Here is a 15,344-nt window from a genome sequence, read left to right as displayed (position 1 = left end):
TGGAAGTTGGAAAGAAATCGAACAGTTTGTGAAATAGAGCTAGAGCTAGAGCTTTTGTGTTGTTGGCCATCTTTAACCTATTTGAAACTTTAAACTTTAAACTATTTAAAATTAAAAAAATCAAGTTTGAAAACGCCTAAGTTTGGTGTTCCTTTCTCAAAACCAACTGAACCAAATTCTATAAATTCAGTGTCTTTGAGTTAACGAAAGTTTTGTTTACAATTTTTTAGAATGAAGTTTCAGTATTAAATGAATCACAGTTTAATAATGCATCTTAGTAAACCGTCACGCGTCAAGCGAAAAAACGAGATACCTCCGCAACGTGTGGATTGAAATTATCAAGCTAGTTGAATTGTCCTTATTATGATTTCTGTCGAAATCGGGACTTTCTATCAAAAATGTATCAAAATATTCAGATAATCACAAGAAAAATAACGAAATGCTACTCTTTCGGTCGGAACAAATATCAAATTCTTCTCTTGTCACCATTCTCTTGTCACCATTTTCCGAAAGGGGTAACAAATAAAGTTTCAGATATTTCATGGACAAATTTGATAAATTCTTTGAAATTCTGATAATTGAAAGAGCGAAAGCCAAACTTTAGAAAATCGGAATTGTATCACCTGTTGGATTCGAGATTTTTTTTTGAATGATCGATCCAAAATAAAGTGATTATCTCCCGGCCATTTTAGCTTTCCCGAAAATCGGAAAATCTGACGATCCATTTTCCCGGGAATTATCGGTATCCCGGGATTAATTGAAAATGAAGATTTTAACACTTCACTCCATGCAAAACTTTATCCATATGCCATTTTAAAATTTTCATGTAGTATGTATTGCAAAACATTTCAAACTTTTTCAATGCCTCAAAAATGCAATTAGCAATTATAAAACCCAAGACTCAAAAACTTAGTACTTTAACCGACAAACTTGACTGATTCTTGTTGCAAAAATTTGAAATAATTGAGAAAGATTTTCACTATCGATAGAAGTTGGCACGCTAGACTTAAGGTTATTAATAAATTGAAGCCTCGTAGATTTTCATTATTTTCTGGGATTTTCATCCCGTCGGATGATTTATCCCTAACTCTCGTAGATTTTCAGATTCGTATCCTTTTGTTCAAAAATAATTGAAAAAAAATTGTTACCTTTTTATGTTATACATGTCTTTTTTCAAATTGTTACTTCATGAAAAAAAAATTATCTAAAATTGAATTTTATGAACCTTTTAAAACCCGCTTTTAGGCGGGATTTACTACAATCGGCATAAGACCCAAGCGAATACTTATCTAAGCTTACTTTTTGCGCAGAATTATTCAAAATATGTTAATCTAACAATCCATACTCATGACAACAGTTTGAAAAGCAGTTGTCTTAAAGTCTGAAAAAACCTTAACATGAAAAAACTGGAAATGGACCAAGAAATGAGGAAATATAAAACACGTCTGAAGGTGGGGTTTAGAAAACAACAACAAAACAACAAATATGTTAAATGGTTGGAGCCAAAAATAACTGAAATTAAGTTATTTCGCCTATGTGGTTACGCAATCTAAGGAGAAAAAAATGTTTTCTAAACGATGAAGTTATTTGTAGAATTGAAGTGGTAGGTAATCATAACACCAAACTTGTGTGATTTATTCAGCGAAAAACATTGGTTTTATGAAGTTTAACATTGATCAATAATTACAATATTGAAAGAAAGATAAGGACGTAAGACTGCAAGTAGATGTCCTACGCTTCTGCAGTGCCTATTGGAAAATTGAACAACCCAATGGAAAAATTGACTGCCATTTGTTTGGGAAACATTCCCACGGAGAGGATAATTTTGAAAATTCATGGTTATATACTGACTAGGAAAAGTTATTAATATTTATGAAAATCGAGCGTATTCGTAAATTTTTACGGGGTTTTCGATCAGACCTTAACAACATCACATGAGAAATAAGAAAAGCAATTCTTTGCAATAATTTTAAAGAGTTTTAAATTGAGTTTGATAACACTTCTGATTAATTTAGCTCATTTACAGTCAAAACTGTTAACATAACTACCGAAAGCTGCTCAAAACATTATCACTCATCAGGTTTGACCCATTCAGGTTAACAGAATTTAAAGCTTACCAATTCCTGGAATGGAAACTGAACACAGAATTCAATCCTATTTTCAATTTGTTTGGTTTTTTTTTTGCATCCCGTGTCCTTTCGTTGATTCACTAACAACAACGATAAACAACATCGATTGGAAGCGACTGGAAAAGATATATTGCACAGCCAGCACATCTCCCTTCGCGTGGATCCTAAAAAGGATCTAAAATAGAGTATGCTGGAAAAAAATGGTAAAATGTGAAGCAAACCTCACTCGAAAGCAGCAAAAAAAGGGAAAATAAAAGCTTTTACTACAATCCTTCGTGTTTTCGTTCGAGTTTAGTTTTCCATAAAATGAATGGCAGCGGAAGCAGAACCTTTGGAGATTAAAAAAAAAAATGGCAGGTAAAATCAATCTCGCTTGACTGATGAACAACATCCGTGCGGTTGAAGTGCGCTGTGATGCATGTAGGCTAACACAGGTTTAGTTGATTGACATCGGCGAGGTGTTCGATTATTGTTATTATTAAAAATCCTATCACAAAACCACTTTGTCGTAAAAAATACACCTACATATATGGAAAACTGTAATTTTCAATCAACTGCTAAACGGAATAAGAAAAAAAAACCTTTCAACTGACGAAAGCGCCATCGCTTCTTCGTTTTATTTGCAGGTCTCTCGAGTCGTCCACGGGGTCCTCCTCATCGCAAGACCAGCCTTCCGAAGCACTCGGACGTGAAGAAGCGCTTCCTGGAGATTGCCGATACGACCCTTTCGGATGAAGTAAAGGCCGCCCTCCGGCTTCCGGCCTTCGATTCCTACGAATGGGAAGACTGGGACGTGATCCACCTGATGCAGACGATGTTCGTCGAGCTCAATCTGGTCGAGAAGTTCGAAATTCCCCGGACAGTTCTCCGCGAATGGCTCTACGAGGTGTACAAACATTACAACGATGTGCCCTTCCACAACTATCGGCACTGTTTCTGCGTGGCTCAGATGGTAAGTGACGTTTCCATTTTTCTTTAAATTCACACTGAACAGGCCTAACATTCTCCTAAGAAGTTTGCATTTTGAATAAGCAGATAAAAAAGTCCATCCAATCTTCTTTTTGGAAACTGTAAAACCACTCCGCTCGCTCTCTTATGCATTCATATTTTGCACACAAAGGATGAATGTGAAAATGTCCACTTGAAGCAGCTATTCATATTTTTTTCGTTCTGTGTGGCTGGAATGTGTCTCTGTGGTTATCCCACGAATGCATTTGCTGCCTTCCTTTGGAGTGGATCCGCCGGGTTCCGGGTTCCATTATTCATCCGGTCACATTCTCACGTATGAACCCATCAGCATGCAGCAAGAATTTATTCCCCTGGACACGTGTCCTGTTCTGATCGGGATGTGTCCGCCAAATCCGGGAAAAAATAAGTGATTCAGACGCAATTGAATCGTGTTTTGAATAATTTTAAATCCAATAACTTCAAAATATTTTTTTTTTAATTTACTGTTTGATTCAAAATTCAAAATGAATAATTTGTACACATTTGTACCCATTTATGACAAAAAATGTCTCTTCACAATTTCAAAACCATTCTTTAACACATTAAAAAAAAAAAAATACGACATTAAAATAACAAAGCCCGGAATTTTTAAACATCTTTGGCAATTTTGAAAATTTTAGCTATTTGAAACAATTTAACACTTTTGACATTTTTGACATTTTTGACATTTTTGACATTTTTGACATTTTTAACATTTTTGACATTTTTGACATTTTTGACATTTTTGACATTTTTGACAATTTGGACAATTTTGACAATTTTTACAATTTTGACAATTTTGACAATTTTGACAATTTTGACAATTTTGACAATTTTGACAATTTTGACAATTTTGACAATTTTGACAATTTTGACAATTTTGACAATTTTGACAATTTTGACAATTTTGACAATTTTGACAATTTTGACAATTTTGACAATTTTGACAATTTTGACAATTTTGACAATTTTGACAATTTTGACAATTTTGACAATTTTGACAATTTTGACAATTTTGACAATTTTGACAATTTTGACAATTTTGACAATTTTGACAATTTTGACAATTTTGACAATTTTGACAATTTTGACAATTTTGACAATTTTGACAATTTTGACAATTTTGACAATTTTGACAATTTTGACAATTTTGACAATTTTGACAATTTTGACAATTTTGACAATTTTGACAATTTTGACAATTTTGACAATTTTGACAATTTTGACAATTTTGACAATTTTGACAATTTTGACAATTTTGACAATTTTGACAATTTTGACATCTTTGACATCTTTGACATCTTTGACATCTTTGACATCTTTGACATCTTTGACATCTTTGACAATTTTGACAATTTTGACAATTTTGACAATTTTGACAATTTTGACAATTTTGACAATTTTGACAATTTTGACAATTTTGACAATTTTGACAATTTTGACAATTTTGACAATTTTGACAATTTTGACAATTTTGACAATTTTGACAATTTTGACAATTTTGACAATTTTGACAATTTTGACAATTTTGACAATTTTGACAATTTTGACAATTTTGACAATTTTGACAATTTTGAAAATTTTGAAAATTTTGACAATTTTTACAATTTTGACAATTTTGACAATTTTGACAATTTTGACAATTTTGACAATTTTGACAATTTTGACAATTTTGACAATTTTGACAATTTTGACAATTTTGACAATTTTGACAATTTGACAATTTTGACAATTTTGACAATTTTGACAATTTTGACAATTTTGACAATTTTGACAATTTTGACAATTTTGACAATTTTGACAATTTTGACAATTTTGACAATTTTGACAATTTTGACAATTTTGACAATTTTGACAATTTTGACAATTTTGACAATTTTGACAATTTTGACAATTTTGACAATTTTGACAATTTTGACAATTTTGACAATTTTGACAATTTTGACAATTTTGACAATTTTGAAAATTTTGACAATTTTGACATTTTTGACATTTTTGACATTTTTGACATTTTTGACATTTTTGATATTTTTGACATTTTTGACAATTTTGACAATTTTGACAATTTTGACAATTTTGACATTTTTGACATTTTTGACATTTTTGACATTTTTGACATTTTGACATTTTTGACATTTTTGACATTTTTGACATTTTTGACATTTTTGACATTTTTGACATTTTTGACATTTTTGACATTTTTGACATTTTTGACATTTTTGACATTTTTGACATTTTTGACATTTTTGACATTTTTGACATTTTTGACATTTTTGACATTTTTGACATTTTTGACATTTTTGACATTTTTGAAATTTTTGACATTTTTGACATTTTTGACATTTTTGACATTTTTGACATTTTTGACATTTTTGACATTTTTGACATTTTTGACATTTTTGACATTTTTGACATTTTTGACATTTTTGACATTTTTGACATTTTTGACATTTTTGACATTTTTGACATTTTTGACATTTTTGACATTTTTGACATTTTTGACATTTTTGACATTTTTGACATTTTTTGACATTTTTGACATTTTTGACATTTTTGACATTTTTGACATTTTTGACATTTTTGACATTTTTGACATTTTTGACATTTTTGACATTTTTGACATTTTTGACATTTTTGACATTTTTGACATTTTTGACAATTTTGTCATTTTTGTCATTTTTGACATTTTTGACATTTTTGACATTTTTGACATTTTTGACATTTTTGACAATTTTGACATTTTTGACATTTTTGACATTTTTGCCATTTTTGACATTTTTGACATTTTTGACATTTTTGACATTTTTGACATTTTTGACATTTTTGACATTTTTGACATTTTTGACATTTTTGACATTTTTGACATTTTTGACATTTTTGACATTTTTGACATTTTTGACATTTTTGACATTTTTGGCATTTTTGACATTTTTGACATTTTTGACATTTTTGACATTTTCGACATTTTTGACATTTTTGACATTTTTGACATTTTTGACATTTTTGACATTTTTGACATTTTTGACATTTTTGACATTTTTTGACATTTTTGACATTTTTGACATTTTTGACATTTTTGACATTTTTGACATTTTTGACATTTTTGACATTTTTGACATTTTTGACAATTTTGACATTTTTGACATTTTGACATTTTTGACATTTTTGACATTTTTGACATTTTTGACATTTTTGACATTTTTGACATTTTTGACATTTTTGACATTTTTGACATTTTTAACATTTTTGACATTTTTGACATTTTTGACATTTTTGACATTTTTGACATTTTTGACATTTTTGACATTTTTGACATTCTTGACATTTTTGACATTTTTGACATTTTTGACATTTTTGACATTTTTGAAATTTTTGACATTTTTGACATTTTTGACATTTTTGACATTCTTGACATTTTTGACATTTTTGACATTTTTGACATTTCTGACATTTTTGACATTTTTGACATTTTTGACATTTTTGACATTTTTGACATTTTTGACATTTTTGACATTTTTGACATTTTTGACATTTTTGACATTTTTGACATTTTTGACATTTTTGACATTTTTGACATTTTTGACATTTTTGACATTTTTGACATTTTTGACATTTTTGACATTTTTGACATTTTTGACATTTTTGACATTTTTGACATTTTTGACATTTTTGTCATTTTTGACATTTTTGACATTTTTGACATTTTTGACATTTTTGACATTTTTGACAATTTTGACCATTTTGACCATTTTGACCATTTTGACCATTTTGACCATTTTGACAATTTTGACAGTTTTGTGAATTTCGTGAGTTTGTATTCTCGTTTTCGTTTGTAACAATATTTTTTTTAACTTTAAGCTTCGGAATATAAATTTCAGAAAACTTTATCTTTTTCGTTATTTTTTTAAATACTTTTAATACGATTGTCATTTTTTAAGCATTTAATTTGGCTATTTTGTTAATTTTTTTTTTCCATAAATTTAACTAAATTATTTATTTTTGGTAGTATGAGTTCCATTGAACATGTTTTGTTCCCCATCCATCCAGGGCATTCCACATTTGTTTTTTTTAAAATCCATCCAACTTGAGAAGATTTTGTTGATGGACATGCTACAGGGCAGCTGTATCGTAATCTTCGGAACTGAGATGACGCCGGGAAAAAAAACTGCTTGATAAAAGCGCGAACTTCACAATGTCACACAATCATCAATTGTACCGGGCTCTCTTCTCGGACCTACTCTGAAGCTTCCGGTTCTGATGATGCTGATCTGATGACGATGGAAATGTGAAGATAGAATTCCATGTCCGTCCCAACAGCGATATATGGACGGAAACTGGGTTTCGCGTCCTTGTCGTTGTTGTTGCGTTCTTGTCTCCCGGACAAAATGGGGTCCGGTTAAAGTGAAAGCCATCAACTTCGCCGGCACCTCGATCCATCATCCGGATTGTGATTCAGATGGATAGGATTCGCTCGTATGACTGATGGATGGATGCATGTATAGAGACGATGCTTGGAATTGAAAGCAAGCAAGTACCTATATGGTAAATGGGTCGCCTTTCGAATAAGGATTTTTTTTGACGATTTCAAGGATGAATTTTTTTTTATCAGTTTTCTATGTTAAATTTTCCTTCTTTTTCTTGAACTCTGTAACAATTTTTTTTAACTAGATGTCATCTCGATTCTACCAAGTCTTAGCATCGCAATGATACTGAATGTTGAATTCAGTTGTGGTTTATTCGAACGTCGAGAGTTAAAACGAAACCTGTAGTGAAAATTAACAGAAAAAAATCTACATACACGAACGGGTGTGTAATCTGATACGAACTTTTCATTTCTCTCATACGCATCATATAGGTTATCAGCTCAAACAACTAGCAAGCTTGAGAATGAAACGAGTTTTTCGCATCTCGTTAGTTGGTTTGTTCAATGGGGTATTGTAGATCAAAAACCTTTCGAAGTAATTTTTGATAAAATTAAAAAAAAATGAAACTATAATTTTTAAACTGAGAGTTGATTCAAGCTAGTTGAAATGTGTACAATACACAAATAATGGTCTTCTTAAATCACAGAATCAAAATTTAGTTTCGATGTGGACAACGGAGCCAAAAAATTTTATTTTAAAAACTTTTTTAAAAATGTCTTTCATCATATTGAGCTCCCATTTTAATGTCATGAACCTATAAGCCTTTATTTATACTGAACAAAAAAATTGGATTTTCAAATTTTCGAAGTACAAACCCTGTTCAAAAAACGATATTTTTTTAGTAAGTCTAATAAAAATTAAAAGGAAGCCTGAAATACGATTAAAAGTGTGCTGATAAGTTTTGATGAAAACAAAAACAAAAATTTTCCATGTTTGTTTCTCTAGATTTTTGTCGAGTAATTCTTGGGTTCTGACCAAATTTGCCCGGATATTGCCCAGATTTTTGGTCGACAATGCCCACATTTGGCCAGGTTATAAGAAATAATTGCCCAGATTTGTCCGGTCCGGAAATGTGCTAAAAAAAATCTGACAACCTTAGTCTACCAAGATTTTGGCGATATCCAAAGATTGTCACTCGAATCAAACACTTCGTCTGTTAAAGTCTTTGTTCTTATGAAATTCACTAAATTAAATATTCTATTTGAAATCCATAAACGATGAAAGTAGGCCTAAGCCATTCTTGAGTAAAAATGTATCTCCATATTTTTTTTAAAAAAAAAAAAGGAAATCTAATTTCAATTTTCTCACTTAGCTATCAATCAAAAAAGATTTAAGCGACAACTAGTTCCATTTTCATATGATCTGAGAGAACCATGTAAATATTCACATTCAATTCTTAAAAAAATAACTTCTCTGCTGAAGATTTCTGAGCATTTCTTAATTGCGTTTGGGTTTGTGCTTCAATTTGTTTCTCGCAAACTCGATCTTAATTTACGATTCATTATTGAATTTTTACTAAAAAATAGTGCTAGATTAATAATGTCAAACAATTCACCGAGAAAAATGAAATTCTTGCAAATTGTTAAACGTGAAGATAACATGTTTCTTTATCAGCCATTTTTTTTTTCAAAAAAAAAAAAAATCAAACCTATAATGAAAATTTTCCAAACGATTTATAAAAATAAAATCAAGCTGTTGCAGAATATAAAACGTGAAAAATATACTAAAGTTACACTCCATATTTGTAATGTAATTTTCAGCTTAACTGTGTAAATGTTTTTCGATAAAAAAAATTGTAATTTAGAAAATTGAATAAATAGTTTAAATAATAAGTCTGTAATCTTAGTTCCTTAACGAAATAGTCTTCTTGATATTTTAATCTTGATTGTAAAACTCGTAAACGAGCTGAATCTGAATTAAAATCTCTTATATTGATTCTAAATCTGAATTTTGAACATGATTTCCAAACTCGAAATTTGAATCTTGAATCCATAACTTACATTTTGAAATTTATTCTTTTAATTTAATTTTAATCCGACTTTTGAATCTGAAATAAAATATGAAATTCAAATGATGAATTTTATTCTTTTTTCAATTCTGGAGCGTGATTTAGAAGTTTGGTTTTGTTTGAATGCTGCATAAGACTTAAGTTTAGGTACCGTAAACCGGGGTAAGATTGATCACGTTTTTCAATATATTTCGATTATATTATCTGTTAAGGGGAATGAGGCATGTTTTATATTTTTAAAACCAGTACTGGACTACTATAAATGTAAAACAGAGATGCAGAAATTTATTGGACTTCTTTAAATTGGATTTACTTCGAAACTGAATTTTAAATGAAAACTCAAAATGAAAGAAAATGTTTTATATTCTGGGAACAATTTACGCACCGTGTTTCATATTCTGCAAATCTCAATATTTAAAATGTTTTGGAGTTTCGAAAATCGTGAATCAATCTTTTTACGAAATGCCATACCAAAGGTTTAACAGGGTTTCATAACAACTTTTCATTTCTTATTTCTTATGATGATTCGATCTGGAATTTAACACTAATAAACTACTCATAAACTGATGCCTAATCAGAAATAGAAAAATAATAATATAGTTTTTTTTTTTTGATAATTCGAAACAAAACTTATATAAAATGTTTATTTTTTATACGGCAAATCAGTCCAAGCTTGTCACTTAGCCGTAACTTTTAGGCGGCTAAGTGTTGTCTCGATACTTGTGAAACTATTCGATTACCGGTATCTAAAACAGTACGCTTTTACAAAAGCAAGACACAGCAACTATTTAACCCCTGAAGATGGTGTCATACGACACCGAAACGTCGGGTATGTAATAATAATAACTCGTGTCATAAAAAAGCTTGGACTGATTTGCCGTATAAAAAATAAACACCAATAAAAATACAGTCGAACCCTCGAATAGCACATCAACTTATATAAAATTTCATATTTATAACATTTTCAATTAGGTATAATTTTCAAAATTAAATATGAGTTTGAGGAATGTAATAATTCAAATTTAGATACAAAATGAACGCTTTATTGAAAAAAAAACACACATTTTATTGTGTTCTCTGTCATTCAAAACAGAGCAGCTTCAACAATGAACTTGAAAGTTTCGATTAGAACTTGTATGTATAATATTTAGGTTTTAATTGTTACCAGAGCTTTAAGTCATTTTAAAAATAAAACGAATTCATGTTTTCAAAGGAAACAGAAATTAAACTCATTTTTTTTAATACAAGGTGAATAATATCAGCCAAAATTGGACAGGTACCTGCATAATGAAATCATAATAATTTTTTTAATAATCATAATTTTTAATCTATTTAAACCTTTTTACTCATCTATATTACAAGCAGAGACATCGTTTATTTCCCTTTTTTATAAGAAACGAAATTTCTGGAGGTCTTTCTGTGATTTGAAAAAGTGTTGAACCCTTTTCCAGGGAAACTCTTTTTTGTTCGAACTGATGCTACTATTCGCCATCATTTCAGTTTAAAATGCAATTATGGAGCTTAATCTCAACGAAAACTTCAAGTGAGAAAAACATATTTTTTTTGGAAATCACTGTCTTTTCAGAAATCGATGTTGAATCGTTATTAAAATCCTTTTTTGTGCCCTTTTCGAAAAGTGTTTTCACAATTTAAATTTAGTTCTCGAAGAGTTTTTTTTTCCAAACGGTGAAAAAAAGTGGTTTTTAATATGAAATTTCATATAAAATCATTACATTGTTGCATGTTGAATGATGTTAATAAAAAAACAGAAAAATTGACAATTTTACTGATTTCTAAGCAAGCTTCGTCAAAAATACAGTTTACATTCTTGATTCTAGAATTTTGTATACAGATTTAATAGATTTAGATGGATTATATTTAGATGCTGGTTAAAGTTAATTCATGAAATTCTTATGACTATACTAATGTCGTTTGCCTATTTTCAAGTAAAATGAATCAGTTTATTAATGTTTGGCGTGGTTTTTTCTATAAAATTTCTGAAAATAACATCACAGATAATCGTTAAAAAATCTTTGGGTCAAATAACAGAATTACAAATTATGTGTTTGACGAGAATTAAGTATTTTTGTCAGAGACTTAGCAACTTAGTCAAGTCGATAATAATCGGAAATTGTTCTCCCAGTCTGTATTATCAAAAAGCTCAAAAAAAAAAAAACACTCGTACTATATGGTTTTATTTTGGTCACCAATTTTTAACTATGATATTTTGGCTCAAATAATTAATGAATAATATAAATTAAAAAGGTTTTACATATTTCATTACTCATTCTTAAGTTCCTTTATATTAACAGTTTTTCGTATTGAATAGAAACTTTTGAACATTCATGCTTAAATCTTTGAAATGGTAAGTTAGATTTATATAAGGATTCCTTCAGTAACCAAATAGGTAACTTTAAAACATAGAATTCACAAACAAAATCTTGAGTGTAGCTTATTTGATTTCAGCATAGCGGATCAAATGCTGTTCTAATTCAATTTCAGATTGTCAATGTTTCAAATTCTTGCAAACTTATTCAAACTCTAAATTTTAGTTTGAAATTTTACTACAATTTGTTTTGCAGGAAAATTCAAAACCTGTTTTTATAAAAAAATTAATCAAATAAAATCATGGTGATGATTTAAAATAAATAAAACCTGTTTTTTTTTTAAATTAAAATGATGTCAAATCAACTCAAATTGTACCTTAAATCTGTAATTTTAAGCTAAATTATGTACCGTTAAATTGGGTGAACAGGGACGCAAATGGGAAAAATGGTTGTGATCCAAATATCAAGCATTCTACACATTATTTTTTCTCCTTTCAGGACCAAAACGTTCCTTGGTATACTGTCTTAAAAAATATAAATTTTATTTACATCATGTTGCTCAAATAAATTAAAGATAAGTTTTTGGAAGCATAATAAATTCGCCAAATTTCAACCATGAAAAGTGTTGTTTGGCACCACTTTGAATAATGATGTGATAAATATTTCTACAATTTTGGTATACAGTGAAGAGTTCTTTTAAGTTGATTTCAGCGAAAAAAGAAATAAAAATTATTTTTAACTTATTCGAACGGTGACACATTTTAACAAAACATTCTTTGGCCCACCGATCGTGGGATTAATCGGGACATACCCAAAAAAGTGTTTAAAATTCCAAAAGATTGTGGAAAATTATGTAGATCTGAAGAGAATTTACTTTTAAGATGATCCTAGAAGAATAGGGCTTCCAGCTTTCGCAGGAAGTCTATGTAGAGGTAAAAATCTAAATTTAATTTGAATTTTTCGCCCCTTGAGCTAGGCACTACCATCAACATTTCTTCGAATATAAGTGTTGGTGATAAAATAAGGTAATTGCAAAAATAAAAAATATATATATGCAAGGCGAGAAACTATGCACTAATTTGTCTTCCGAATAATGGAAGCTAAAATGAACGAATTTTTAATGTTGAGCAGTTTTTATAAACACGATATTCTCAATAAACAAGCAACTGGTACCCCACTTGGTGGAGAACAAAAATTAATGTTGAAATTGATAGTGAAAACCCTTTTCAATTTTTTCTATGATTAAGTTTAGTTCAGGGCAACGAAATACACCATCTAAAACGAATTGGGTGCTAAAAGAGCATCATTTGACTGACAGATTACGTAAATACTCCAATAATTGTCCCGATTTACCCCATTTACAGTACTCAAAATGACTTGGTGAAAAAAAATTAAATTTTGAAATTGAATTGAATTGAATTCACAATCAAAATTTATAAGTATGCGATTTCTCGCAAGTATAATTCTTCTACGAAAAAATCATCTTGATAACTATATATTGATTGTGAAACTCATTTACGAGCTGAACCTGAATCGGAATTTTGAATACATATTCATCTTAAATCAAAATTGTGCATCTGAACTCAGTATTCAAATTATTGAACTGTTTCAAAATTTCAATATCATTTCTGTAGCATACAGAAAAAACGATTCCTGAATTTAGATTTCAAATCGTTGCAGACCTTCAACCATTTATGATTTTTATTCTAACGGTTTCAATCTGGATTTATTAATTTTATTATAAATTTTAATCCCACTAGTAAATTTGAATAAAAATGTGAATAAAATGAGAAAATTATCAACCTGATTCTGAGCTTGAATTCTACATAAATAAGAGCTTATTTCCAACATTTTTAATGGTATTTTAACAATAAAAATGAGATTGAGAACTTTGAATGGATATAAAAAAAACTCAAGATGATTTCTAATTTTTTATTTCATATTTGGAAACATATTATTTGAAAATTGAAACGGCATGAGAGTCTTGAAAATCATTATTCAAATTGAAAATGAAATTTAAAACCAAATTTGAACGATTTTAAAAAAGCATTTCATATCTATTTTGAATAACTTTCGAAATGAGCTTAATCTCCTTTAAAGTTAAATATTAAGAAGCGAGTTTCTATCAACAAGCAAGACAATTTTGAAAACTGAAGCAAAATTCTAAACCTGTTATAACCTTCGACGTTTTGGCATTATCACTGACTTAAATTGTTACTCTTGAATAACCTTACTCAGTGATCAAGATTTGATTAAGAATTTCAAATTTTGAGTGAAGAGTAGAATAAAGCTTAGTTCTTTTGGAAATGGGACACTTTCTTTTGATAATAACTTGTTTACTAGTAATCGGACATTCAAAATTTTGCCTATAAAAAGTACTATCCGAGCTATTTTTTTTAAAGTTTAAAATTTTTGCGTTTTTGAGATATTTACGATGCAAGAGAAGAAGAAAAAAATAATTTTGCACAGTTTCCTTCAAAATCCATCATTAATAAATTGATAGCTAACAAAACCGTTGATTATTCAAAGAGTTACTGTGTGTGAGTGGTGGAAAAGTATGCAAACACTGTCAAAAATGTCCACAACGTTCAAATCAAGCATTGGAGTGAAGCACATGATCGACAACTGCGATTAAGGGTCATGAGTGAAGGCAAGTCTTGTACCAGCATTTTTAATTTTCAATGAGCGAAAAACTAACTGTAGATCGCTGAAATGTTCTGATTTCTGATGGACGACAAAACTTATGAAAAACCTTTTTTCAAACAAATTCCAGCGTTTGAATCCTATACCATGTCTGCTCGTGGCAAGGTCCCGAGTATATTAAATTATGTATTTGCTGGATATTTTGTGAAAAATTCAAAAAATTCCAAAATTTCCAAAATTCTGCTCCTGTGGAAAAAAAAACAACAATTTTCAAAACGAAAGCTCAGGTTTTCACTGTTTTTTAAAGCCTAAAAAGAGTAATCTTGTATGTACCCTTCGCAACCTACGATCGATACTAACCGATTATACTTTAAGTTTAATCTCGTGATAGTTTTTCTTCGTTATTGTCAGATTTTTCCAGCAAAAATTTCATTAAAAAGGCTCAAAAATAAGCAAGTTTTGTTAATTCCGAAACTGTTGTATCCTTAGTGGATTGCACTCAGTTTCTATAAAAGGAGAAGTATTGGACCGAAAAGTAGCAGAAATTGAAGGAGGAGGATGTAGCCACCTAAAATACAGATTAGACGAAGTTTAAGTTTGAAAAAAAACTGATCAAAATCATGACTGAAAAAATGTGCGCCGGCCGATAGGAGGTACCAAAAATAAAGTAGAACTTTTTTCTTACAAAAAAGCGATAAATATTTTTTTCAAATTTTTTCATGAATTGCAATAAGATTACCTTAATTTCTTTCATGAACAGTATTTAGATCAAACGAATGGTTTTTGAGATACACACATTCGTAGCTGTCTCATTTCTAAATGCACC

The 15,344-nt window shown here is 29.5% G+C and overlaps 1 protein-coding gene across 8 annotated transcripts in view; it reads left to right on the top strand.

Annotated features, from left to right (window-relative positions):
• LOC129754674 (high affinity cGMP-specific 3',5'-cyclic phosphodiesterase 9A) overlaps positions 1–15,344 on the top strand; it is a 711,945-nt gene that overhangs the window by 640,469 nt on the left and 56,132 nt on the right. For all 8 annotated transcript variants that reach the window (XM_055750864.1, XM_055750866.1, XM_055750865.1 and 5 more), the window contains one exon: positions 2,756–3,081. In XM_055750864.1, the coding sequence (XP_055606839.1) occupies positions 2,756–3,081 (326 nt within the window). The remainder of the gene's footprint in view (positions 1–2,755; positions 3,082–15,344) is intronic.

The sequence above is a fragment of the Uranotaenia lowii genome, chromosome 3 (genome assembly GCF_029784155.1).
Source record: "Uranotaenia lowii strain MFRU-FL chromosome 3, ASM2978415v1, whole genome shotgun sequence".
NCBI classification, from domain to species: Eukaryota; Metazoa; Arthropoda; class Insecta; order Diptera; family Culicidae; genus Uranotaenia; species Uranotaenia lowii.
The sequence above is the reverse complement of the archived record's forward strand: the minus strand, read 5'-3'. Positions and strand labels throughout refer to the sequence as shown.